This window comes from Nelusetta ayraudi, unplaced genomic scaffold (genome assembly GCF_046127955.1).
Source record: "Nelusetta ayraudi isolate G7.1 ecotype Tasmania unplaced genomic scaffold, CSIRO-AGI_Nayr_v1 ptg000011l, whole genome shotgun sequence".
Classification (NCBI taxonomy): Eukaryota; Metazoa; Chordata; class Actinopteri; order Tetraodontiformes; family Monacanthidae; genus Nelusetta; species Nelusetta ayraudi.
Genome location: NW_027466061.1, coordinates 10459686 through 10483884, shown reverse-complemented (window position 1 = coordinate 10483884; position 24199 = coordinate 10459686). Strand labels below are relative to the sequence as shown.

At 46.6% G+C, this 24199-nt stretch overlaps 1 protein-coding gene across 4 annotated transcripts in view; it reads left to right on the top strand.

The window, feature by feature from the left end:
• The window catches only part of LOC142884839 (3',5'-cyclic-AMP phosphodiesterase 4B-like), a 40015-nt gene that overhangs the window by 2586 nt on the left and 13230 nt on the right, over nucleotides 1-24199 (top strand). For 2 of the 4 annotated variants that reach the window (XM_076020775.1, XM_076020779.1), the window contains exons 2-9: nucleotides 4528-4666; nucleotides 7670-7923; nucleotides 10245-10340; nucleotides 12149-12343; nucleotides 12432-12468; nucleotides 13243-13313; nucleotides 13873-13922; nucleotides 22131-22243. In XM_076020775.1, the coding sequence (XP_075876890.1) occupies nucleotides 4528-4666; nucleotides 7670-7923; nucleotides 10245-10340; nucleotides 12149-12343; nucleotides 12432-12468; nucleotides 13243-13313; nucleotides 13873-13922; nucleotides 22131-22243 (955 nt within the window). The remainder of the gene's footprint in view (nucleotides 1-4527; nucleotides 4667-7669; nucleotides 7924-10244; nucleotides 10341-12148; nucleotides 12344-12431; nucleotides 12469-13242; nucleotides 13314-13872; nucleotides 13923-22130; nucleotides 22244-24199) is intronic. The other 2 variants (XM_076020776.1, XM_076020778.1) reach the window with 2 other exon arrangements.

Sequence of the window (24199 nt, the reverse complement as noted above, 5' to 3'; positions counted from 1 at the left end):
TTCTGTTACCTCTATACCTTCCAAGTCATTCCTGACGATGCATGCACAAAGCTTACATGCACGTGACTGATGGTGGAAAGTTTTGCCTAATGATGAAAAGAACCAACTTGACCACCGTGCAGTAATTAGTCTATGTGCGTGTGGGTGACTGAGTTTGACAGAATGGCACTGCTTCTTAATTACCGGCCTCGTTCACCAGGCTAACACTGACTCATCCACAGTCACAGTTCTCATGTGTTCACACTTTGCTGTCTATCTCTCATTTTTGTCAGTGTCACCTAAATGAGCTGATTGGTCTCTGTTGTGTTGAATGGGTTGGAGAAATTAAACATTCATTTGTGTCGAGACAAAACAAAGACGTCAGAGCACCTGGGACTAATGTTGAAAATGACCGGGCGTGGATAAGGGTACATTATGGTTGGCCGCGTAATAGAGGCCGCAATTTAAATGTCATTATTACAGGTTTGAGATGTAGTTTATCTTCATTAGAGGTGGATAATCAGACCTTATTAGTCGTTGTTCAGTTTTAAACCCATTTTATGAGTTTGCGACTGCAGCCTCGGTCTGCTCTGACATTTAATAGGGATGGCTTTCTGCAAGCCTAACTGAACAGTTGCTTAATGCGGCAGCCAAACAAGTTAGACACGCTCTTGTGACCTAGAATTACTGGGTAGAGCCAATTAATGATTCCCATGTGAACATATATTGTCATGGTCAGTAACAAATCAGTCAGAAGTGTCTCATTTAAAACTTGAAAATGTGAGCTTTCCCTCATGAGTAGCTCATATTTTTAATTATGAGCTTTACTTAAAACATTTACAATGGAAATATTTTATTCCAAAATGAATTACAAGATAATTGATGATGCACTGATGTGCAGATTATTGGCAGCAGGTTGCCAAGAGTCAGTCTCCTTCAGTCATTGTCTTTAAGTCTTACACAAGTGGGAGAGTAGATTTCCACTCTGGTGCCTCCACAAGTGATGTCACCCTTCAGCTCTGACAAACTGTCTTGTTGTTTCCTTTGCCTCCTCAACGCGCTCCTCTCAGTCCTCGCTCTTCTCAAAACTTCAGCTCGACAAACGGCTCCATCTGTATCTGTCTCCACACTTTAGACTTGGTACAATGTTTTCAGGATTTCCTCTCCTTAAATGAGATGAGCTATGTCACCAGTGCACACACTTTTTGTTAAGACTGTTAAGGTGTTAATAAAGTAGGTGTGTTGTCAGTGGCATTTAATAAATGTGGGCAGGCCTAACAGTCAGACTGGATTTTCTGCTCTTTTTTCCAACAGTGTCATGCTACTGTTGCTTACTTCTGCTTTTCACTCACTGTGTGATGCAAAGTGTCTGAAGTCTTACATAAAAACCTAGACTGTTTTGTTTCCTCACACAGCCCACTGGATTGCAGCCGGGTAAGTTCTCCCCTAATGGTTCCTTCTTTAGGCGGGTAGTGTCAGTGCTGCGGCCGGCGATAAGCGGCCACCATTGATGCGCAGTTAATCGTCACTGTGGTGGCAGAGTTTGAAAGCTCCCACTGTTGGACTGTGGGATAGTTAATGTAAAATTAACGCTGTTCCGCAAATGACGTCTGTAGCCACAAAAGCCACCTTTGTGTCTGCACTCGCACTGCGCGGCTTGCTGCGAGATATATTGACCAGTCAAATAGGAACATTTTCTCATGGCTGCCAGCTGTGTGTTCAAATCAGCCGTCATTGTCGAGCGCCACACAAAGAGCCACCGCACAAGTTCGCCGTGTAGACGTCATCATCATTAGTCAGGCCCAAATGTCCGACTTATGAGTATTACTACTGAGTAAATATAGCAACAGCGTGATATAAAAATCTAGAAATTGAAACCAGTGGATCTTGCACATTGTAAAATTGTGTCACAATCGCCTTCTCGCACACCACATGCTGTTCTTCACATGAGCTAGCAAGTATTTGTAGAGGAGCAGCCTGTCACCATGGGGATTACTGTAGTGACACTAAAGATAAGAGGTCATTTGAAGCTTGAACTGGGAGCATCTCTTCGATCTTTTTGCGCAGTGAGGTTCGTTGTCTTTTTGTTTAGGTTTAATTGTTCCTCGGAGTCTGTGGCTCTTTCATGCCTTTCATGTTCAGACAAACTGTTGACCTTCGCTCACTGAAAGGCTGATGGCAATTATATTGTCTTGATCGACCCGCTGGAAATATATATTTTTTCAGTAATGAATACTGTTTCCCTTTGAAGGATGCAGAGAGGATAGAGTTAGACGCAGGCAGGTGATTCACCATCGTGATCCCTGAAAAGACCCAAAGGAAATGAGTAGTTTTTACTACTGAGTTTGTGAACATTGAAAATTGGAGGTGATAAAGACTGTTTATTATGGGCTCTTCGTAGTTTTTACTTTAGTGAAATAGACGATGCTTCCAACTGTCCATCACATATATTAAATTCAGCAAAGATGAAGTGTCTGTGTAGTTGATCTGTAACCTTATAAATGTTGAGGTTTTCACTAATGCAGTGTGTTTCTAATCCAACACTGAAACCAACTGTTTGACTGAGCTACGCTGGTAACACAGAGTACCGTCCTTGCAATTGTTAATGTGCTGCAGTGTTGAAAAAAATTGGAGCACAGAATCAGACCCATTTAAAACGAAGAGTCTGACATCTTCCTGGACCGCTTGTTCCGAAAATGCAGTTCAGCCAGTTCAGCTGTGGCTCATCGATTCTTTTGGTTACTGCACAGTCCTCCCCAAGGACAGTCTGGGCCTCTCTTAATAATTGGGCCTCTTAGACTCAAAGCTTAAAAAAATTGCAGGATGACTTACCCTCGCTGCTTTTTTGCGCCGTGGTGTGTTTCAGCTGCAGGTTTTCTGCATTCTCCCTACATTATTTATCGCAAAGCATCAACGAGACCTCTGCGTTACGCCTGGACTCGTATGACGCTGAGACAGTACGCCAACCTTAGGCAACAATTTCATATGTTTTCACATCACAGCTCCAAAATGCATTATTTTATTCATTCGTCCTCGGGGACAGCTCACACCACGGCAACACCAAACAGCAGGGGTTTTGAAAGTGAATGTTTCACTACTCAACTACTCCACCTATTACCAAGATGATATGATACTTGTTAAGTTCCTGTTATAAACAGTTGGCTGTACTTCCTCTGTGGAAATTGTAAAGCTGCACTGGTGAGTTGATGCCCAGAGTTTGTGGGCAGACAAGCTCGGATATATAATCGATGCAGACCCTCCAGAATTGACTGTAACTGGCTTACTTTCAATCTGTCTTCAGGAAATCGGTTTAACCCTGACATTTAAATATAATATTGGCTACCGGATGGGAGTGAATTCATTTACTGGGCAGACCTAATGTGAAGCTCAGACTGTGCAGCCAACATTAACATCGTGACATTTGGATTTTGATGAAGTGCCTTGACTAATCTTACCCATAGTCTTCCAGCCCGTCCACAGTGAAGTGGGCATTTGAGTGTTGTTGTGGTGGAACACATCTCGAGCACGTCTGTGCCCCCTCATGCATTATTGAAATAAAAACCCTCCCGCGGAGATCTGAACCAGAAGCTGAAGGGGTTATTCTTTCCGTGCTCCCAACAACACATGCGTGATCTGCTGTCATTTCACTTCAATCAGCGAGAGCTGCAGGGAGCCTCTGGGGTGGACGCTAGTGTGTCAATCTGCAAACAGGGCCGTCCTGCCTGAGCAGCTGAGACACCGTCACGCTACTTGACTGAGCAGCAACCAGAAGGTGTCAGCTTCAGCAGCAGCAGCAGCAGCAGCAGCAGCAGCAGTCCTGACTAACACCAGGACACGGTGGCTTGGGAGAAGTACCCGGGATGATCAGTGGGGACGACGTGGAACGCACTGACTGGTTGTCGTGGTGTAAATGAGTCACTTATGTCTGACTGTTGACTCTTGTTTTGTTTTTTTTGTAAATATGAAGAAGAAACTCTGCACTTGTATTAATTAATTTTCACAACATTTAACATTTACTTTAAGCGCATTTAAAATGGGAAATATTTGAGCTTTTTTTTTTAGCTGGCCCATTCTTTAAAATAAAACTTTTCAAAACAGTTAAATGCTTACATATATACTATATATTGAAATGAAAGAAATTACTTTTACAGAAAGGCTGAAAATGAAGGTGTTAAATGATGTTTTGGCATTTATGACAAATTTTCCCAACCACATATCTATTCTTACTGTGAAAAGAGGCTTGAAGTCTGAAACACTGAAGTGTTTTTTGTTTTTTTTTGTCCTTGGACGTGGACGCTTCCACGCCAACTTCTTTGAGCCTGTCACTGCTGAGGCGGTTAAACTGTCCTGGTAATGCCTGTATTTCTTGTTGAAAGTCATATCATGCCACACCAGGTAGACTGCCGCACACACAGTGACTGCGTGACCGCGCCACGGCGACAGCGCATGTCTGGCGGGTCCTGTGGACGTGCTGCGAGCTGCGAGCTGCAAACCAACTTTTGGGGAGCGGATGCCTCCAGCTTTGACTCCCTCTGCTTCCTCTTGCAGGCAGAGCGGTGAGGCTGGTCGGTGGGAGCCGGGAGCTGCGTTCAGGGCGGAGACGATCGGAGGCGGAGAGCCAAAGTCTGGCCCAACATTCCTCAGGATGAAGAAGAGCAGCAGTGCGCAGGCAGTCCCACCAGACGATGTAAGTATTGATTTTTCCAACACAGCCATCTGAGCAACATGAAGCCATCCACGCATGAGGTGTGACGTCACCCTGCTTCTTTCTTCCCGAGTCGTCGCCCCGCCGCCGCCGCGGTCAGAACATTTGCAGTAGATTTTCAAACACTTGCATCCAGAGCGACGGAGGCTGCAGCTCGCCCCACGTGCACAAGAGGCATCGCTCTGTGCATGCTGGCGAGTGACTCATAAGCAGATGACTGCACTGTACACAACAGACCGCCATCCGGCAGGACACGGCACAGGGAGCGAGGTGGTGCGTCTGGTGGAGCAGACAGGGGGGAGGATGTGTAAGTTACAGTGACAAGCTCCACCAAGATGAGCGGTGGACGAGCGGCTGTGGAGTTTAGAGAGAAGGCAGAGAGCAGGAAGAGTGCAGGAAGAGTGCGGAGAAGATGCTGAGCACAGCCCACAGAAGGAAACATCGGGAGCGCTGAATGGAAACATGGACAAGAGGGAGGAGGACAGGTCTCTCCGAGAAGCCCGTCTGCTTCTTCTCCCTGCCGCTGGTGTTTACGACCAGGCCGATATGACACATCAATGACTTTTGGCCTTGTCCATCTGGAACTCAAAGTTTTTTTCCCCCGCTGCCCTGTTTGAAAACATTGCAGCTCTGCGTGCAGTTGCCCTTATTGCAAAAGTACAGTGATTCCTAAAAATGATGATTTTAGATAAAGATACTGCACAGTGATTCACATGAAAGACAAAAACAGACATAAAGTCTCTTTTTATTCACCTCCGTCTGCCCCCCTTTAGGTTTCTATAACTTCTCAATAATTAAAACCGCCTCTGACTTTTTTTTTTTTTTGTTATACCCTCCTTTGATTCCTGGATTCAATAATTCAGGCGCTCTATGAAGACGCCAGGCAGCTGGTGCTCGCTTCCTAAAGCCGCCTCATTTGTACTGCGTCCTTCAGAAAGGCTTTTTGGAAGCAACCCAGGGAAATGCTGAGATTGTGGAGGCTCCGTGGCCAAGGAGGAGCCCTTTCATCTTCATGGAGCCAAACAGCCACTCTTGCCCCTGTTTGACACCGGCGCTGCACCTCCTCCCCCTCACACTCGCCAGTCTAACTTTCATCTCTGCTCCTTACCTTTTAAGACCATGCTGCAGCATATATGATTAGCCCGAGCTACCCCCCCCGCCACTCCCCCAGTGTTTATGCGAAAGTGACTCCTATCGTCTCTCTGGCTTCCGTGAAGTACAGGCGTCCGCCGGTGCTGCAGCGTTTCCTTTCCACAGTCGCAATTGGACCGCGGAGACGAGATCAATGGAGAGATAGAATTGCATGTCGACGTGTTGTCAGAGGCTCAGTCGATTCACAGTTGATGAATAATTAGGCAGCGCACTATGTAACGGCGATACGGCGGAGACGTATTGACAGGGCCCTATTTAGATGTGATGTGCATCCTGCTTCCACTCACACAGACTCATCCGAACTGATTCATGTTTTGCTAGATGTCATTTTCTCCCTTTTCTTACTGGGAGGGGGAGGTGCAGTCTGTCGGAGCCGTGCCGTTTCCTGGAAGGAGGAGTGAAATAGCTGGATTTACAGACAACTGAAAAGGAAGACAGACTCCCGGCGCCCTCGTTTTTTTTCCCCCACTCTCATCGACAAACTTTCCCTTTCTTCTGCCCCCTAACCTGCATTCTCTTCTCTTCAGTCACACCTCCCGCTGCCTCCCTGCATTTGCTTTTTGTCGTTTGACCTGGAAAGGGGTCATCATCATTTCCTCATTCCCGGTGTTTTCTCTTTTTAATGCTACGTTACTGCTAGTCCCCATGCTCATTTGACACCACCCTGTCTTCCTTCTCTCGCCCTCCCCTTTCATCAGAGCCGGTGCCCCTGTAATTTCAACATTTCAGGGAGGATCCCTGTGTCCCTGACAAAGAGCCAATTTTGACTTAAAACATAGTGCTTGTCTTGGTGCGATAAATGCAACAGTTTAATGAGTGAAGATTTAAGTGCCGTCAAATATGAATTCAATTTTCCGTGTGTGTGTGTGTGTGCGTTTTAGATCACATCAAGGAAGATGTCTTCGCTGCATGTTTTCACTCTGTGTCTCTTCATCATTGCTTCCAAAGTGTCAGCTCAGTGATACAAAATGATTGACGCTTGAGTCACGCAGCATTGCCATTCCATGGTTTGTCCACTGGAGTGCACTGAAATCTTCAGCTATTAAATGTGAGACACGAGCACCCAGTGACTGATTTATGTGAATGAATCCACAGGTGCGCTGTGTAGCAGTGCCGGTAGAAATCTGTCTAAAGGACTGATCAGTTTTCTTGAGGGAAGTTTGTGTACGTTTGTGTATGCAGTCCTCCCGTCTACGTACACAAACTACATCTAGCTGCAACCGAGGGATTGTATGATTCTCTGCTCTAGCAGCGCTGCGTCTCGTAACCCCCTTTGTTCATTTGCATGCAAGGTGAGCACAGTGAAGAGTGATGCATATGCAGATTGAGCGCCGGCAGCCTGCTTCTGCTCCCACCGTGTCCGGGCTTATTTACGGCCACTGGTTCTTTACAGAACCCTCAGACTCTGTCAGACACATTAAATAGACAATTTATAGAGAAAAGTCTTTTTCAGATTGCTGTTTGTCAGTTTAAGTGTTGGGAGAACACTGAAGTCAGCTTCAATCCAAACCTACATGACGGTTCCGCCCTTGCAGCTGCTTTGTTTTTAAATTCCTTTGAAACAGGTCAACGGAAACTAAAACCCAATGTTTTTGTGAAAGCCTTAAACAGAGGGCTAAAGAGACAGGTTTTTTTTTCATTGTATGGATTATTATCTAAGGCTCCATTCATCACTATAGGAAGAACACATACTACACAGACTAGATGCTACAAATTCTTCCCATTTGCTCACTTTGAATCTTCTCTATAGGAAACATAAAACTTAAAAGATGATTAAAAGATGCCTCACAATGTGTTATTATTATTGTTCCTCTTTATGTTTCTACTTACTAGCAGGAGACACTGGACCCCCCGGTGGAACAGGCTTGCACAGGCAGTACCCTCGGCGTGGAGCTGTGCAAAGTCCACCGGCGATTTTCTGGCAACTTGCAGCTTCCTCCGCTATCGTGGCGACAGGGAGAAAAGGAGAAGGACCGGAGCAAACCTCTGTCGCCTGATGAAGACCCTGAAGTGGCCGCCACCAGACCCACCAGTCTGCCTATTTCCTCCCTGCCTCGTATCAACATCACGGAGGCCGACCCCGACAGGTACGGCTTCAGACAACAACAGACAATCAGGTCTGCGCGTTGATTGACTTCCCTACAGCGGAAGGTCTTTTTGTTGAATGTTCAACTTCACCAGGATAATCTGGTGTGTTGTTTCAAATTATTCTGACTAAGGTCGGAGGCTTGTACTTTTTTGTTTTTGTTTGGTTTCATAATTTGTTTTGAGCCACCACATTACTTTTTTCCCCCATGGCTGCATTAATAGTAATATGTCTGTGCCCCCCCCCACCCATGATAACTACTACTTTACATTGTTGACTATTAATGTCCCACACATCCTCTGTTTTCTTTGAGCCACTATTTTGGAGATGATTGCAGGCTGTCTGTCTCTTTCATCAGACTCTTTGGTCAAAGTCTGCTCCACTGGGCTTTAAAGCTGACGGTTGTATTAATGTAGCTAAAGGATCTAGTTAAAACAAATCTATATTTATATATTGCACGCATTTGCTAACACATAGATGATGTATTGAAGTCCCAGTTTTGGATTTGAACTTACATTTACATAGGGGGAGTTGTGAAAGTACATCCATGAAAGGAATATTCAGTTTTGATGTTGTTGTTGTTGGATGAACAGCGGCTGGTTTCTGAAATGGAAATGGCCCTGATAGTGTCTGTGTCTTCAGCTGCTACAACTTTTTAAGGCAACTATTCTTCCATTGCCCTGTTTGCCCAGAAATAAAACAAAACAATTTGGAGGGGGCACACTGATGCAGCTCCTCTGCCATTACTTCTATTTAGAAAATGATGCTTTCTCAAGCAGATGGTGGTGCTGGTGAAATCATGTTGGATGTGTTTGTGGATGGAAAGACCCTGTTTGAACGTAACCAGTAGCCAATTTTGCAGCGTCATCTTCATCTTCAGCCATTTATGGTGATGAAGAACCACGCAGTCATTTGGAATTTATTTAAGTCACACAGACCGTCAGCAGGAGTTTATTTCAAGCTGTCAAAATGGCCCTTTTTCAGACTGAGTTGGAATATACCAGAGTGATAAATGAAAACATTGGAATACAGCGGCAGAAACACATCAAGAGGCAAGAGATGATAGTTTCCAGAATGTCTGCAGTCAGGTTGAGTTTACCCAAAAACCACAAAAGAGCTTCATGGATGGCTTCACAGTCTGAGATGACTTTGACGTGACCTGTTTTAGGTCTTGAAAGTAACACAAAAAATATAAGATATTTTATTTATGTGAAGACATTGACACAGCAGCAGAGTTAAAACATTTTGTGGCACTAATGAATAAATTGTATTTTCTGGGCACGTTCTCCACTCGCCCGCCTCTTTTTTGTGTTGAGAGAGAGATGACAACATTGTTTCATCAGAAAATGTTTCTATAGTTGAAATATTGAGGCGGACAAACTGGGCCGGCGTGAGCAAAGTCACCAGTGAGCTCAAGAAAAATATTGTGGCTCAGTACATTTACATTATTGCCCTTTATTAACATTATTCAATGTTTTCTCTATTGAGTGTTTGTTAGATTTTGATGTATTATGTTTAAGATACATATTTATAGAAGGTTCGTCTCTGTCTGTGTTCCACTCACAGATTATCATGGTGCTCTGGCTCTTTTCACTTTGTTAAATCTCACCCAGTCTCCCAGTCTGGATCAATTCCAGCGCAGTCATGGACAGATGTAAAGTCATGCAAACAATCTGCTGCCTGAATTAGAACAAAATGTTGAGTACCAGAACTATAGTTAAGATAACAGTGAGTGCCTCATCCTGCAGTGTTTACTCTACCAGACACATTTACAGGGAGGCTTTTCTCTCTCAACTGGGTCTTTCTTTTGTCCTTTTTGCAGGCTTTTAAAATAGAATTGTAATATTTACACACTGTCTGTAAATGTAGCAATAATATCAGTTGCAAGAACTATCATTGCAGTGAACAGATCTAAAAGCCTGAGGGAAGGTTGAACTGTGACATGGACTCATTTAGGAGCATCTGGCTAATAAATGTAAAATATGGCATTCCTTCCTCATCACTATTTTCACACTGAACTCTGGAGTTACTTGGGCCATCATAGGTAGCCAAGTGAGGGGCGGGATGATAGTAGGATGAGGATGATGATGACGATGCTGACGATGAGCGCACAGCCTAATCTGCTCTGCTTTAGTATAGAGGGAAAGGGGACAGACGGTCAGATAAACAGAGCGACTGCGAGCGCCTGCAGCCCAGATCTGCTGCCAAAGCCTGCGGTGCTGCAGCGCGAGGCCCGTCGCTGCGCGGAAAGACGGTCTGTGAGTGCGAGTGCGTGTGTGCGAGGGAGCGGACTCAATGCCTTTTTGTTGCTTGATGACAAAGGGAGAGAAGAATGCCGCGGAGGTCCCCCAGGTGCAGAGCTGGACACTTTGACTTCAGCGAGGATGCGGTCAGTAGCGCACACCTCTCGGCGCCGAGGTGATTTTTTAAAAATTTATTTCTCTGTTTTTCTGCTGCGTGGTTGATCTGATCTGCCGCTCTGGAACTTTTTTGAGCTGTTTCGTCAGTCTCTCCTCTTTACTTCACACTCTATCCTTAAAGCGTTGCATTTCTAATTGATTGCAATGTGAAATGAAATGTCGTTTTAAACAAAAACAAAACCTTCAACGCTGATTGCTCAAGACTTTTCTTTCTCTATTTTTCCATGCTTCAGGGACTGTGTGCCTCAACACATACTGTACTGTTTAGTGGCCTCATGTCCATGTCAGATTAAGAGATTAGTTTTCTCTTGCTGGGAAAACTGCTATGTTTTGAAGTTGGGATTTGGATGACGCAAAGCGCTGCATGGATGACGTTTAACACTCTGTCATGTTTATAATCAGTCTGCACATTTCACGTTAATCCCAGCCAGAGGTGTGGGACTGAGCGTGTCTCGGTAGGATGTGTGCCCCGCTTAATCCCACATGTTGGAGGAATTACCGAGTTGGGAAAATGTTGGCATGACCTTTGGAAAAGTCAGTCCATTAAAAAATATATTTACTTATTCATTTATTCATTCGCTCGTAGCGGGCAGTGGAAGCTTTAAGATGAGTGACTGCAACCACTTTACTCTGAGATTTGCATGAAGTAGTGTCAGTGCCAGAAACAGAATTTAACGTTTGTGTACATTTTATCCCAACTAAACTGTCTCGGTGGGAGTTTTTCCACCGAGATTCTCACCATCTGTTCTTCCTGCTGGGGTCTGACTCTTTGACCTTTCATCTCCGAACCATCCCTCCGACCTGATCATCCAGTTACACAATAGCCTTTCCTCTCCTCCTGCACTCAGTCTCTGGTGACAAACAGATTATATCTGCATGCGCTAGTGTGGTGGGTTCACTGTGGTATGAGCTAATATAGTGGTTTGGGAGCAGACTGCAAAGTTGCCTCTCATTTGGTTTGGAATGTATTGATTTGTTTGCATTTGCATGTTTCATTTTCTTTTTGAGAAGTGCTGATCCTGGTAATGAAGATGCATTTTTAAAAGCATAAAATAAAAATAAAAAGTTATTGCCAGATTTAAAAATTGTACTTGCTGGACCTCCAAAAGTCTTTGTACGTTCTCACACCCATTCTGTATTTTTAAAGTGTGCTTCTCAGCATGGTAAAGAGAGAAACACCTTCTATGTGAGTGATGATTGAGCTTTACTGCCACAGACAACATTACATTTTATTACTCAGTTCACAATAAACAGCAGCCCACCTCCTCCTCACAGAGCAGCCAAGCGTGCTTATTTAATGAGCACCACACCAGACTCCATGAATGGCAGCTGCGTCATCATCTGAGGATTTATGCGACCAGCTCCTTCCTGGATACTACGTGTGAACATGTTGTGCTGGTCATTATTTAGTGGCGGCACTGAATGCTCCAAATGATGCAAAATTCACTTTGCAAAATCTGGCCTGTCAGTAAACTCCTCAGAGAGTACTAAAGTCCATCCTTTACTTCTGCTGGTGCCAGTGTCAGTGATAACTGTCAGCTGTTGGCTCTCTTCTTGTGCTCGTATTGTTTTTGCCTTTCAAACTTGTGATGGTCCAGCAAGCCATGAAAACACAGCCTTTTTGCTGGAAACTGCAAACAGAGGACTAAATAAATGTGCAATTTATTCTGGAGAACTACTAAGTTTTGTGAGGCTGCATCTGGAGTTTGTGTTGACAACTTAAAATGGAAAATTGTTTGAATATGGAATGTATAGTACGTTACTGTGTAATAAAACCAAAGGATAACCCCTCTTCCTTTCTCCTAGTTTTGAAGTGGAGAATGGCCCCTCATTGTGCTGCAGCCCCTCAGACCCGCAGGCGTCCCCAGGTTCTGGTCTGGTCCTGCATCCCAACCAGGCAGCTCACGGCCAACGCCGCGAGTCCTTCCTGTACCGCTCTGACAGCGACTACGACCTCTCGCCCAAGTCCTTGTCTCGAAATTCCTCCATTTTTGGGGAACTGTAAGTCGAATGCATCATTAAGAGATGTTGACCAAGTATTTTTTCCCCACTGAGACTGTGCTCAGCAGATCTACCTGTTTCATTCCAGGCATGGCGAGGACTTGATAGTCACTCCATTTGCACAGGTGAGAACTCTTCAATGGAACATATATCAGCAAAGACATGGCAAGTCTTTCTGACCTGATTGAGTGGTCAAAGCAGGCATTGAAGTAATTTTTTACACTATTGTACTTTTTTTTTTTTTTTTTTTTTACTATCCATCCGTCCATTTTCAATACCTGCTTCTTCCTGAGCTCAGGGTCACGGGGGTCTGCTGGAGCCTCTCCCAGCTGTCATAGGGCGAAGGCAGGGTGACACCCTGGACAAGTCGCCAGGTCATCGCAGGGCCACATAGAGACAAACAAGGACAGACAGCCATTCACACTCACACACAAACACCTGTGGTTAGTTCAAAGTTCCCAATTCACCGCACATGCATGTTTTTAGACTGTGGGAGGAAGCTGGAGAACCCACGCAGACACAGGGAGAACATGCAAACTGCAAAAAGAAAAGTCCAAGAACCAGAATCGAACCCAAAGCCTTCTTGCTGTGAGGCGGCAGCACTAACCACTGTCCCCAAGTTAAATTTTCCTGCTTGGGTTTTTGGCTGTGACTTGATCTGCACAGACTCATGCTACTCATCACATTGAACCATGGTGTTTGCAGCTGCCACTGTTTCGACAGTTATTACAACATATTTCTGAGCATGGCCGGCCTTACCAGAGAGTTGTGTTTATTGTGGAACTAAATCAGATAATCAGTGGGATGGGTCACCTAAGGACATCTTCACTGCTCTATGCAAACATTCCTCTTGTGGCATTTCCTGTTTTAATTTGTTTGTTTGTTTTGCTTTCCTAAAGGTTCTGGCAAGCCTTCGAACTGTTCGGAACAACTTCACGACCTTAACAAACGTGCAGTGTCCATCCCAAAAGTAAGTAGTTTTGATTTTACGTCTACGGTATTAGATTGAATTTTGAGAGCTTGTTTTGCAAAGCTTTATCAGAACGTGCAATTTGACTGTTATTTTTGGTGTGCCAACAACCAACACTTGGGGGCGCTCATGCAACAAAAACGTTTTTAAATGCTGAGACAGAAATGTGATTACTATTGGGACGACTGCAGAGGTAGACTGCAGGAGCAGAGGCAGTAAAAGTCTACACTAGATTTAATGGTGTTTTTGTCATAGTAAAAGTGGGTCCTACCTAAAACCATTTACAGACATCTTAGGGTTAGTACCTGCACTTGCATCCAGTTTACAGTCAGAGTCAGTAGGACCTCGGGCAAGAAATAGGTGTCACCTGACAAAAACTGAGAACTAGAATTTCTGGGCTGTTGGCGCTTCAGATTGTTGAAACCGCTCCTGCTTCATGTTTATTCTGTGGCAACACTGGCTAAAACTTCGACACAATGGAAAAACAGTGAAATCATTTGTTGCACATCAGCACTTCTGGTTTTAATAGATGCTGAATTGTTTCTCTCTTTCCCTGCAGAAAGTCTCCTGCCACAAATCAGCCTTCTATCACTAAAGTCTGCCTGTCAGGTGAGTCATAACAAAGGCTTTCCAGCGCAGAATAAAAACACAGTTTCATCACACCCATCAGAATGAACAACAGTGGAAACACTTTAGAGGTGCGTCGGGCAACTTGCCTGTGCAATTCTCCAGAGCTCAAGACAAGTAAACACCAGAATACAGAAAAGCGTTAAAGACAAGCCCAGAAAATGAATATAATTTTAAACTTTCATGCAGCGACCTTGGCAGCCAGTGAAGTTCATTATTATTATTATTATTATTTTAAATTGAACCATAAATGTCGCAAACGTTCTTTTGCAAAACACACATCTTAGTACACATTTAGAGTAAATATGTCCAATATTTTGAGGAGAGGATTTTGTAGTCACAGTCATTTTTGTTGGACGGCAATTCCTTTAAAAGAAACTTCCTTTCAATCTCAAGCTAAACGCATTATAATGTAGTAAAAGTGCAAGCCGCCTGTCTCATGTGCATATCAAAACTGCAATCAGTTGGAGATCCAGGAAACTGTGACATCAGAAACTATTTTGTTGTGACTTTCTGGCCGGAAGGCTGCAAGGAGGAAGGTGAGAACCACAGAAGTTCGTTAAATGTTTCGCACTGAGGTTGACGCAGAGGAGATGGAGCGAGTGAGCGAGCGAGCGGGTGAAGAAAAGGGAGGAGGGATGTGGGAATATTAGTTCCTGCTGCACTGGTTCTTCAGGCCCCATTGACGTCAGCACAGCGTGCACGCGAGCGCTCTCCACTTCCTATCAGCACAGATGGGCTGCGAGGAGCGTCCTGCAGCAGGAAAAAATACAAGACAACTGTAAGGCTCTTGTTGTCCTTCCTCCTACACACTTCTCACAGACCTTGACCTTCTCTAAGTCATTTCTGACAAGTGAAACCATTCCAGGGCTGGGTTTCATCAAGAGCGACTCAAGAAAAACAAAGGAGATTAAGTTTGTTTGAAGAAACTTCTGCAGAACTTCCACTGCAGATTTTTGTCGCTCGTGCATCTGTTTTCGCTCCGGTCCAGCCGCTGTACATGTCTGTTTCCCGTCCCTGATCATACTGGGCACATTGCACACCTGCTACTACATAATAGGAATTGTTTGAGTCGTAACTACAACAATTAACAATAATTACAAGGAAAGATTGTCTCATATCCTCCCCTTTGCTTGCTTTCTGTCTAGTTTTTGTCTAGTTTGTTGCCCGGAAAAAAGAAGAACAGACTTTTCCTGTTTGAGAGAGAGAGAGAGAGAGAGAGAGAGAGAGAGAGAGAGAGTAGAACAGAAACCCAGCAAAGGAGAGAGACGTCACACTCCTCAAGTTTTTAATCAGTTGTGATATGTGAGAAGCACGAGTGGGGGGAACGGGTCCGATGAGATTAAATAAACAAAGAGCAGCAACGTGACCCCGCTCACTGGGTAGAAGTGCAGAAGAAGCTGAAAAGTGGGGAGTCCGTGAAAGATCAGCTCCAAATGCGTCACTCTGGGTTGTTTACGCCCTCGGCCGCTCTTATTCCAGTAATTTGAGGGGATTGTAGTTTTCCCCATGTGAGTTTGCAGTTCACGCCTCACAAGCCATCTTCGCTGCAGCCTGTGAACCTGTGTATGACAAAGAGCTCACTCTCCCTGACTGATTGATATTATAGGCTCGCACTCAGAACTATGCCAAACAAATAGAAGCCTGGAGCCCGGCGCGCCATCGTGACGTCTTTGTCAGGCAGGGATTGATGATTAATTGGTAACGGTTGTCTCTAGCTGAACATTGCCACAGATGGTCCAGACTGCAAGGGTCATGGTTAGTCATTCGACCAAAGAAGGGGATGTGAGATCTGGTCGGGTTGGGAGAGCGTGCATGCCTGATGATGTTTGTACAGTACCTTCATGTTTAGGTCACTTTTGCTTCTTGGATTTGTTTCAGGCACCATTAAAACTTAGAAACAGGGAAACATTTAACATTGTGTATAATTTTAGGCCGCCCGGGCCTGGGACCTTTCTGTGTGGAGTTTGCTTGTTCTCCCTGTGTCTGCGTGGGTTCTCTCCGGGTTCTCCTGCTTCCTCCCACAGTCCAAAAACATGCATGTGAGGTCAATTGAACACTCTAAATTGTCCGTAGGTGTGCATGTGAATGTGAATGGTTGTTTGTCTCTATGTGGCCCTGCGATGAACTGGCGACTTGTCCAGGGTGTCACCCTGCCTTCGCCCTAAGACAGCTGGGATAGGCTCCAGCAGACCCCCGTGACCCTGAATAGGAATAAGCGGCTATAGAAGATGAATGGATGGATGAATGAATGAATCATTTTAGGCCATCAAGACAAAAAATAGCATCTTTGTTGCATGTTTAAATTATTTTGCTGCTTCTTACATCTTCTTACATCTCTCTAATGCGGACTTCACAGTATCGTTAAACTGTGACAGTGATCAAACATGGACAATGTTTTTTCCTGTAAGTGAAGAAGGCACGTGACCTTGTACGTAAAAGAGCTCAGGGTGTGGCGCCTCACAGTATTCATTACTCATTTATCTCCAGCACGCTTTGTAAACATCCCACAAGACAAGTAATGAAAGATAAATCTCAGGCTGAATCTCCTGATGGAATCATCCGTCTTAATCGCCAGCAGTCTGGTATTTGGTGACGAATCCTGTCGTACGTGTTTCAGCCCTGCTGCTCCAGGAGTTTACTTGCAAAGTCTGCGTGCGCGCGGCGGGGCCACTTTGTGCATTTACCGACTCCTGCTGCTTTCTGCTGCATAGGAACGTATGACTTGTGCTGCCACTCTTGAAATAAACGTAGGCGGGAATGGGGTCACAGATACCGCAGCTGGCCGCACATCTGACCCGTCGCTTTCCACCAATCCCGTCTGCTCCGCTCCGGCCTGCGCTGGGCGAGTCTGCTCCGCAGCAGAAGTCCATGTCAGGATTTCCAGGCTGAATGCCAGAGTCGAGGATCCGGAGTGCTGGAAGCGTGCAGCCTGGTTAAGTATTTGAGTTATGTCATTGACGTCAGCACAGTCATAAACCTCGCTGCGGCCCATCCCTCAAGCTGGCCTGTGCCAGCGCAGCTCCACGGTGGATTGTAGAGGAGCTGTCAAACAGGCCCTGATGAGGTGTATGTGTGTGTGTGTGCGTGCGTGTGTGCGCGCACGCCTCTTTGTCCGAGCAGTTTTGTTTTGATTCTTTCCCAGATTGTGTTGCGCTTATAAACTGTAAAGAGACCAGATGAGTTGTGACGGTTGTTTGTGAGAGAAGGCCAAAGGGTGCCGATCGGGTTTCGGGGCTGGACCCAATTTCCCCTGTAATTTAGACTGATCTTTTCTTTTTTTTTTTATTTCAACTACAAATCCTCCCTCATATAATTATCACGGAATTATCTGAGGTTCGGTTTGCGTAGAACCTTTTTGTTGTTTGTTGCCTGGAGAGAAATGTTCACGTAAAGACGAGATGAGATTTCGCTGAGAGTGAGGCAGGGTCTTGGCTTGGCCTGTGTCTTGTATGAAAAAAAAAACTCAGGAGAAAGTATTCACACAAACTGCACTTAAGAGTAAGATGTGTAACAATGAGAGCAACTTTATTGCGGACTGTTTTCGTGCCAACTTCCTCAAGATAAAAATCACGTCAGCTTACAGTGTTGTCGAAGAATAGAGACATTTTTTCAACTCGCGTTTGGAATTTATCACTGATAAACATCAATTTTAGTTCAGCAACAACAATATTTTCATTTGTGTTCTTTCTTTCATTTAGTTTAAGCTCAAAGCGTTATGCTAAATTGAACAAATTGGTTTACCACTAAATACACTGCTACCCCAATCAAAATACTAAAACTGATTAAATATAAAGCCAAGCTGAGATGTTTGTGGTCCTTGTGTATTTCGCCACCAGCTGTGTAGTGACTTAAGTCTTCATCAGCACCGACAACAAAGAGTGGAGAGACGTCTGTTTGAAGTGAGGCGCTTCTCTCTTCCTCTTTTGTCAAGGCTTCTGTTTTTCCTCCCCCCGGCATGACTGTCCAACATGTTGACGTACATTGTGGGTGATACAAAGGTGATTCATGGCTCTGCCTCGTCTGCCTCAGCCCCACATGCTGTGCAAAGGCAAACACAGTGAGCAGCGAGTGCAAGCACGCATCGGTGTCAGAGCGTTTTCCCCTTTATGATGCCTTGAGGTCGGGTCGAGGAATGTGTGCTCTGCGTACGCGCCGAGAGCTCGGCGCTGCTTACATTTTAATCGATGACGATGACTCTGGCTGTTTTCATTGGCCCCGTCTACGTTGAGGGGCTGGATTCGATATAAATAAACAACGCACAATTGTTTAGTCAGGCAAATCATCCCGAGCATAAAAAAGTTTGGACTGCGTCAAAACCTCGGCTGTTATAAAAGCTCATTGCCACCGGTGGCACGTAACTCATGTAACTCATGTTACACTTTCTTCAAAGTGTAACCCAACAACCTAACCTTCAACCTAACAAGTGCCACACTGCATGTTAAAACCATGCACACAAATAAATTCTCCATTGAATACATTCAGCAAGTTATGTCACTCTCAATACTTTTAACGTTGCTGAGTGAGTTTAACAAGAAGAATCAAGTGTGCAGTAACAGTAAGAAGACTCTGGTATTGTAATTATATGTTGCATAATTGCATCCCTGCTGCAAAATTATCAGAGCATCTCGAGTGGTGGATTTCAAACGGCGCGACAGCTGAGGCAGACTGAAGGTGCGGCGTGAAGCAAAGACTGGCAGTTCTGTCGTTGCCATTCAACAGTTCATTGTTTATTCACCCTGAAATCCTAATTCCTTCTTTTTAAAAATTTTAGTTTTTTGTTTTTTTTTACACAAGACCTCTTATTGCATTGACATGCATTTTGCCCTCCTCTTAAATGAAAGGGGTGAAGCGTCCTCGTTCGCTGGCTGCAGCTGGTCAGTAGGTGGCGGCCTGAGCGCTGAGCAGCGGCCAGACAGCCAGGGGAGCAGGGCTTCTTCTTTTTTTTTCGGTGGAGGAGGGGGTGGGACGGGGTCGCAGGTTGGGAGCACAGAGAGGGGCAGTGTGAAGTGGATGTGAACGGAAGGTGTTGGGGTTATGGCGGGGGGAGGGGTGGTGGGGCAGGGGTCCGGCCAGGCCCGGGTCTCGCCGGTGCAGTCGGTGGCCCTCACAGAGGCTGGTCTGTGGCCCTACTGGGGAGAGAGCTGCAGGGGTGAATGGGGGGGGGCAGACGGGCGGCGTCGACAACACTGGGCTCTGTTGTCCGCGCAGGCAGCCGCCTTCCCTTCCAGCATATGGCCAAGGCATTAGGGCTCTCTGGCGGAGGAAAAAAATAGTCCTCCGGCGAGAAAAGCGAGGGCTGGAAAAGTACCTCGCACTCTGTCTGGAAGCAGGTCGTGCAGACTGCGCCGTGCGTCACGCCGCCTTTCACCGGTGACATTGTGAAACGTCTGTCAGCTCGTTGAGCGCGCCGTATTTATGATGAACCAGAGGCGATGATTGATTCACCAGCCCTCCGCTCCGCCGTGTGCATGTGCGTGCATAACCTGAAGTCGACATGAGTCGCGCTTCACCGTCCGCTCTGCCCCTCCACCCCCCCCCCCCCCCCCACCCTCTCGCAGCAGCGGTGGACGGCCTTTCAAAGGGCCTCGGCCGCCTGCTTTGGCAGTGACCTGGATGGCGGTGCCGGACGCAGCCCAGTGTTTGATGCGTCCCCCCAGCTTCCCTGTTAAAATGCCCGGCGCTCCTTATGCCCTCATCAGAGGCGGCAGGGTCAGGATGTGGTTGCACCTTCTTGGCAAAGCCTCCCGTCCCTGTGGCTCAAGACGGGCGCGGCTTTTTTTTCTCTCTTTCTCCTTCTTTTTTATAACACCATTTTTCAACAGCTCCCAGCCTTGTGCGCGAGCCTCCTTTGATTGCTGCTTGGTGTCGCTGACTTTTACGCATCCTGGATGGCTGGTGGTTCCACTGAAAAAAAAAACCTGCACCCAGAGGGCCTGGCACGCTGCCATTTGTTGTCGCCAAGGGTTCTGTGAATTCACAGAACTCAAGTCGAGGCTGAAAAAAGAAAAAAGAAAAAAGGGGGACGAAGAAGAGAACGTGAAAGTCTTTTCTTGCTAACGCTAGGAGCCGTGTCCTCGTAATGTGCGAAGCCAGTGGCCTGATTTCTATAAACCTCAGACATTCTAAGTGGTTGCAGCTTCCCTCTCCTGTTTGATTTAGCGATTTACACTCGCTGTCATCGAGTTGCCCTGATATCTTTTAATGGTGAGGTGGGGGTAGGCGGGGCGGGGGCGAGGGGGAGGGGGCGCCTCAAATGCGCACTTATTGCCTGACATTTAATTGAGGCCCTTTGAAAAACGCCGGCGGTTCAGAGTCTGTGTGCCACCACTGCGCTCCGAGTGCTTTGATCCGCTATATTGACGTAAATTGGGGAGCAGCGAGCTGGCTGTCCCGCCGTGCTCAGCACATGGGGTAAATGCCTTCCATGTGTGAAGCCCTATGAAGTTGAGATCAGTCTTTTCCATAGAAAAAGGGGATGGTGGCGAGATCGAGATCCGTCCAGACGTCACTGCCTCTGGGCGGAATTATGTTGAATCAACATTCTCCGCAGCGTGTCAGGGAGCGCTGCGTGTGTCTCACTAACCGCCTTTATTTCTCCAAAAAGAAAAATAAATAACACGCTTGTATTAAATATGAGTCACGGCCGCTAATGACTGTGTCACCGTAATGACGGCGGATTCAACAAGTTCCTCCAGCCTTTAGAAATTCCGCTCCGTGTTTTGTGTTGAATGCTGTCCCAAAGAGGAAGTGCTTTGGTTTCTTTGGCACGCAGGAGGACCCCCCCCCACACACACACACACACACACACACACACACACACACACTCCCCCCAAATTCACAGAGTCAAAGTTTGCCTCTCGTTTTTCTTGTGCAAACACAGTTTGGTGTTTGATTGAATGTGTCTTTTTTTGCTGTCCCTCACTGGGGTTCAGAGGGGAGAGAGGCGGCCTGTGAGGTGAGCCTGTGTGATGAGCTGCTGCTGCAGTTCAGCAGAGCCTTGAAGTGGCCTGCATGTTTCAGAAAGAAAGTCGTCAGGAGGAGCGGGGGCGGCCGGCACCGTCGTCTGCGCCGCATCAAAAACGCTTTGTTGTTTTCCCTCCTTCCTCTTTTTTTTAAATTTTATTTAATGGATTAGTTATTGGGGCGACACAGTGGCGCAGTGGTTAGCGCTGCCGCCTCACAGCAAGAAGGTCGTAGGTTCGATTCTGGGGCCCGGGCCTGGGACCTTTCTGTGTGGAGTTTGCATGTTCTCCCTGTGTCTGCGTGGGTTCTCTACGGGTTCTCCGGGTTCTCCGGCTTCCTCCCACAGTCCAATAACATGCATGTGAGGTCAACTGAACATTCTAAATTGTCCGTAGGTGTGCATGTGAGTGTGAATGGTTGTTTGTCTCTATGTGACCCTGCGATGAACTGGCGACTTGTCCAGGGTGTCCCCCTGCCTTCACCCTAAGACAGCTGGGATAGGCTCCAGCAGACCCCCGTGACCCTGAATAGGAATAAGCGGGTATAGAAGATGAATGAATGAATGAATTAGTTATTGCAAATATACATTTTCTGGGTCAAAAACATAGTCAGATTTAAAAAAAAAAAAAAAAAGTAGAATCTGTCTGTTTCACCAATTACCAGCCATGTGAATCCATGAATGCAGTTTGTATGTTTTTTTGTTTTTTTTGCCAGAACGGTGGTGTTATTGGGGGGGCAGGGGGGGTTCACAGGCACATCAACAGCAGGAGGCAGCAGACCCTGGGGTTTGCACGCTAACTCATTCAGCAGAGTGCTTCACAGAACTTCAGAGGGCAAGCGAGGGGGGGGGCGGGGCAAGCAGACAGAGTGGGAGGGGGGTTGGAGAGTGCACGAGTGCAAAGGAAGAGAGGCTACACACTGAAAGAGGCTATAGAGAGAGAGTGTGTGTGCGTCCACGCGAACTGTAACTTTAGCCCGAGTTTGTCTCAAGTACGACCACTCTCCAGTTTTTGTTTTTTTTTCGCGAGGCGGCGGCGGAGATGAAGGAGCTCTGCGTGCACTCCTCCCCCGCTTCCTCGCCACCCGGATGTCCAGCGGCCGGCCCGTCCTCCGTCAGACCAGGCCACGCGGGGTCTCTAGGAGCCCCTCACATGTTGCCAGGGGGCTCCGCCGTGGACATGGACCCGCTCTGCCCTGAGTACGTGTCCATGTGTCTGTTGGCAGATGAGTCCTACCAGAAGTTGGCCATGGAGACCATGGAGGAGCTGGACTGGTGTCTGGATCAGCTGGAGACCATACAGACCTACCGCTCAGTCAGTGACATGGCCTCCAACAAGGTAGGCTTTCATATCCAACACTCTGACTTAAAGATGGGTTGAGTTTTATGAAATAGTTTGAGTGAGTTTTAGAAATAGATGTTGTGACTGCGAGGTTTTCTTTCAGGTGATTTCTCCTTCAATGAAAATATTTGACTGGACTTGCATTCTAAAAGGACTTGCAAGTCTAAAAGTTTTGTAATTCAGACAGACCCTGTTATTTGATACATTTTGATATCCAACACTAATTAAAAAGATCCTTAGGATGATGAATCGAAGGCTTTACTGCTGTTAACTGACAAGTTCACACTAAGATCCCGTGATGAATGCTGTGGCGCCACACTGCATGTCGTAGACCAAGGCCACAGATGATAATACATTTATGAACGAAGTCGTGCAGCTGAAGGTGAAGCTCCCTCAGGTTCAGTGTTAGACGGCTCTCTCACTGTAGAGAAAGGATGGCTATCCCGCATGACACAGCGGGTTGTTTTTGCGCTGCAGTTGTCGGTTTGCAAAGCGTACGCAAAACGTGCATATCTTCACTGCATGCGGAAACACTGGCGTTGTCACAGCTCTTTGGCAGGACTGTATGAGCTGCTGTTGTTCCAGGACAGTTGTTTGTTTTGCATAGATAGCTTCCCGCTGGCCCAGAGCAGAATAAACGTCTTGTGTTCCACTGACTCCTTTGTTCTCCTTTGCCCCTCTCACCTCATCGAAACCGCCAGAGACAGATGTGATGTTATACAACTTCGCCCAGCTGCGGAGATGCTTTGGCGGTGGTGGATCCGGGTGCTTTTGTTGTGTCGAGCTGAGGAGGAACAAAGAACCTAAAATCAGACGGCCTCTGGTCTGACTGGAGAGCCGCAAGATGAACACGAGTCAAAGAAAGCCAGGACTAAATTTGTACGTCCAGACTGCCGCGGTGCAGAAAGTTGTCGGGCAACACGCGCTAGCTAGCTAAAACCTTGTGTACGGCTTAAAGTTGTGTTTTTTTGGAGCGAGATACCTCCGTGCCTGCAGGTTCTGCGTGGTTCTGACCTCCGTCAAGTGCATGCGTTCCCACAGTGACGCAGTCACCGTGCTCACATCAAATACTTACCATGATCACCATCCTGCTTTAATGCCAACATACACTAATTACGGAGTAATTACGGCCGGATCTCATGGGAAAGCGGTTTTGAACCCACGGGTTTAGCAACGGTTTCACAATTCACCGCAGTGCCGCCTGAGAGCGCTTAGTCTTTCACTCTGGCCCAGTGTTGAAATCATCCTCAAGCTAAAAGTCAGAGGATCAGCAGAGTCATCCTATTGTTCTCAGCTGCACTGTAAGTAAGGTCGATAGACAAATAGAAAAGTCTATTCTCAGAGAGCCCTGCGCGAGGATCACTTATCGGCTGGCACGAGAAGCCAAATCCTTTTAAGTTGTTTTCAATTCATTCATTATTCAGCGCCAGCAGCCTACTGATTTGTTTCAGCAAATGAAAAAAGGAGCCACGCTGCGGTGCTCCCCGGACTGAACACAACGCCTAATTAAGACGAATGACTTTCTCCACACAGATGCTTTTTGCGCACATTTCTCTGGGAAACGGCGGGGGTGTGTGGAGACAGTAGAGACAGGGTGGCGGCGGTGGCGGCGGATCATAAACAGCCCGCGGGGGAGTTATCCATTTCCGAGCGTATCCTGCAGCGCAGTCGTGAGGGTTGTGGGGGTGGGGGTGGGAGGATTGGTGGGGTGGACTGTTGCCAGACCATGACGGGTGACCGTGACACCGGTTTCCTGTCGTTGTGTTTCCCGTGCCCTGCGCTGGCCCCCGCTCGCTCTCCTTCCCTCCCCGACCGACGGACAACAATAGCAGCGTTTCTGGCCGAGCAGCCAGGTCGTCTCCCTTACAGACAAGTACGTCACTGGGACTCGCGGAGACAATGGGCATCAGGCCCCGCAGGCGCGCTGCCGAACAGCAGCTCCAACTGGCCGGG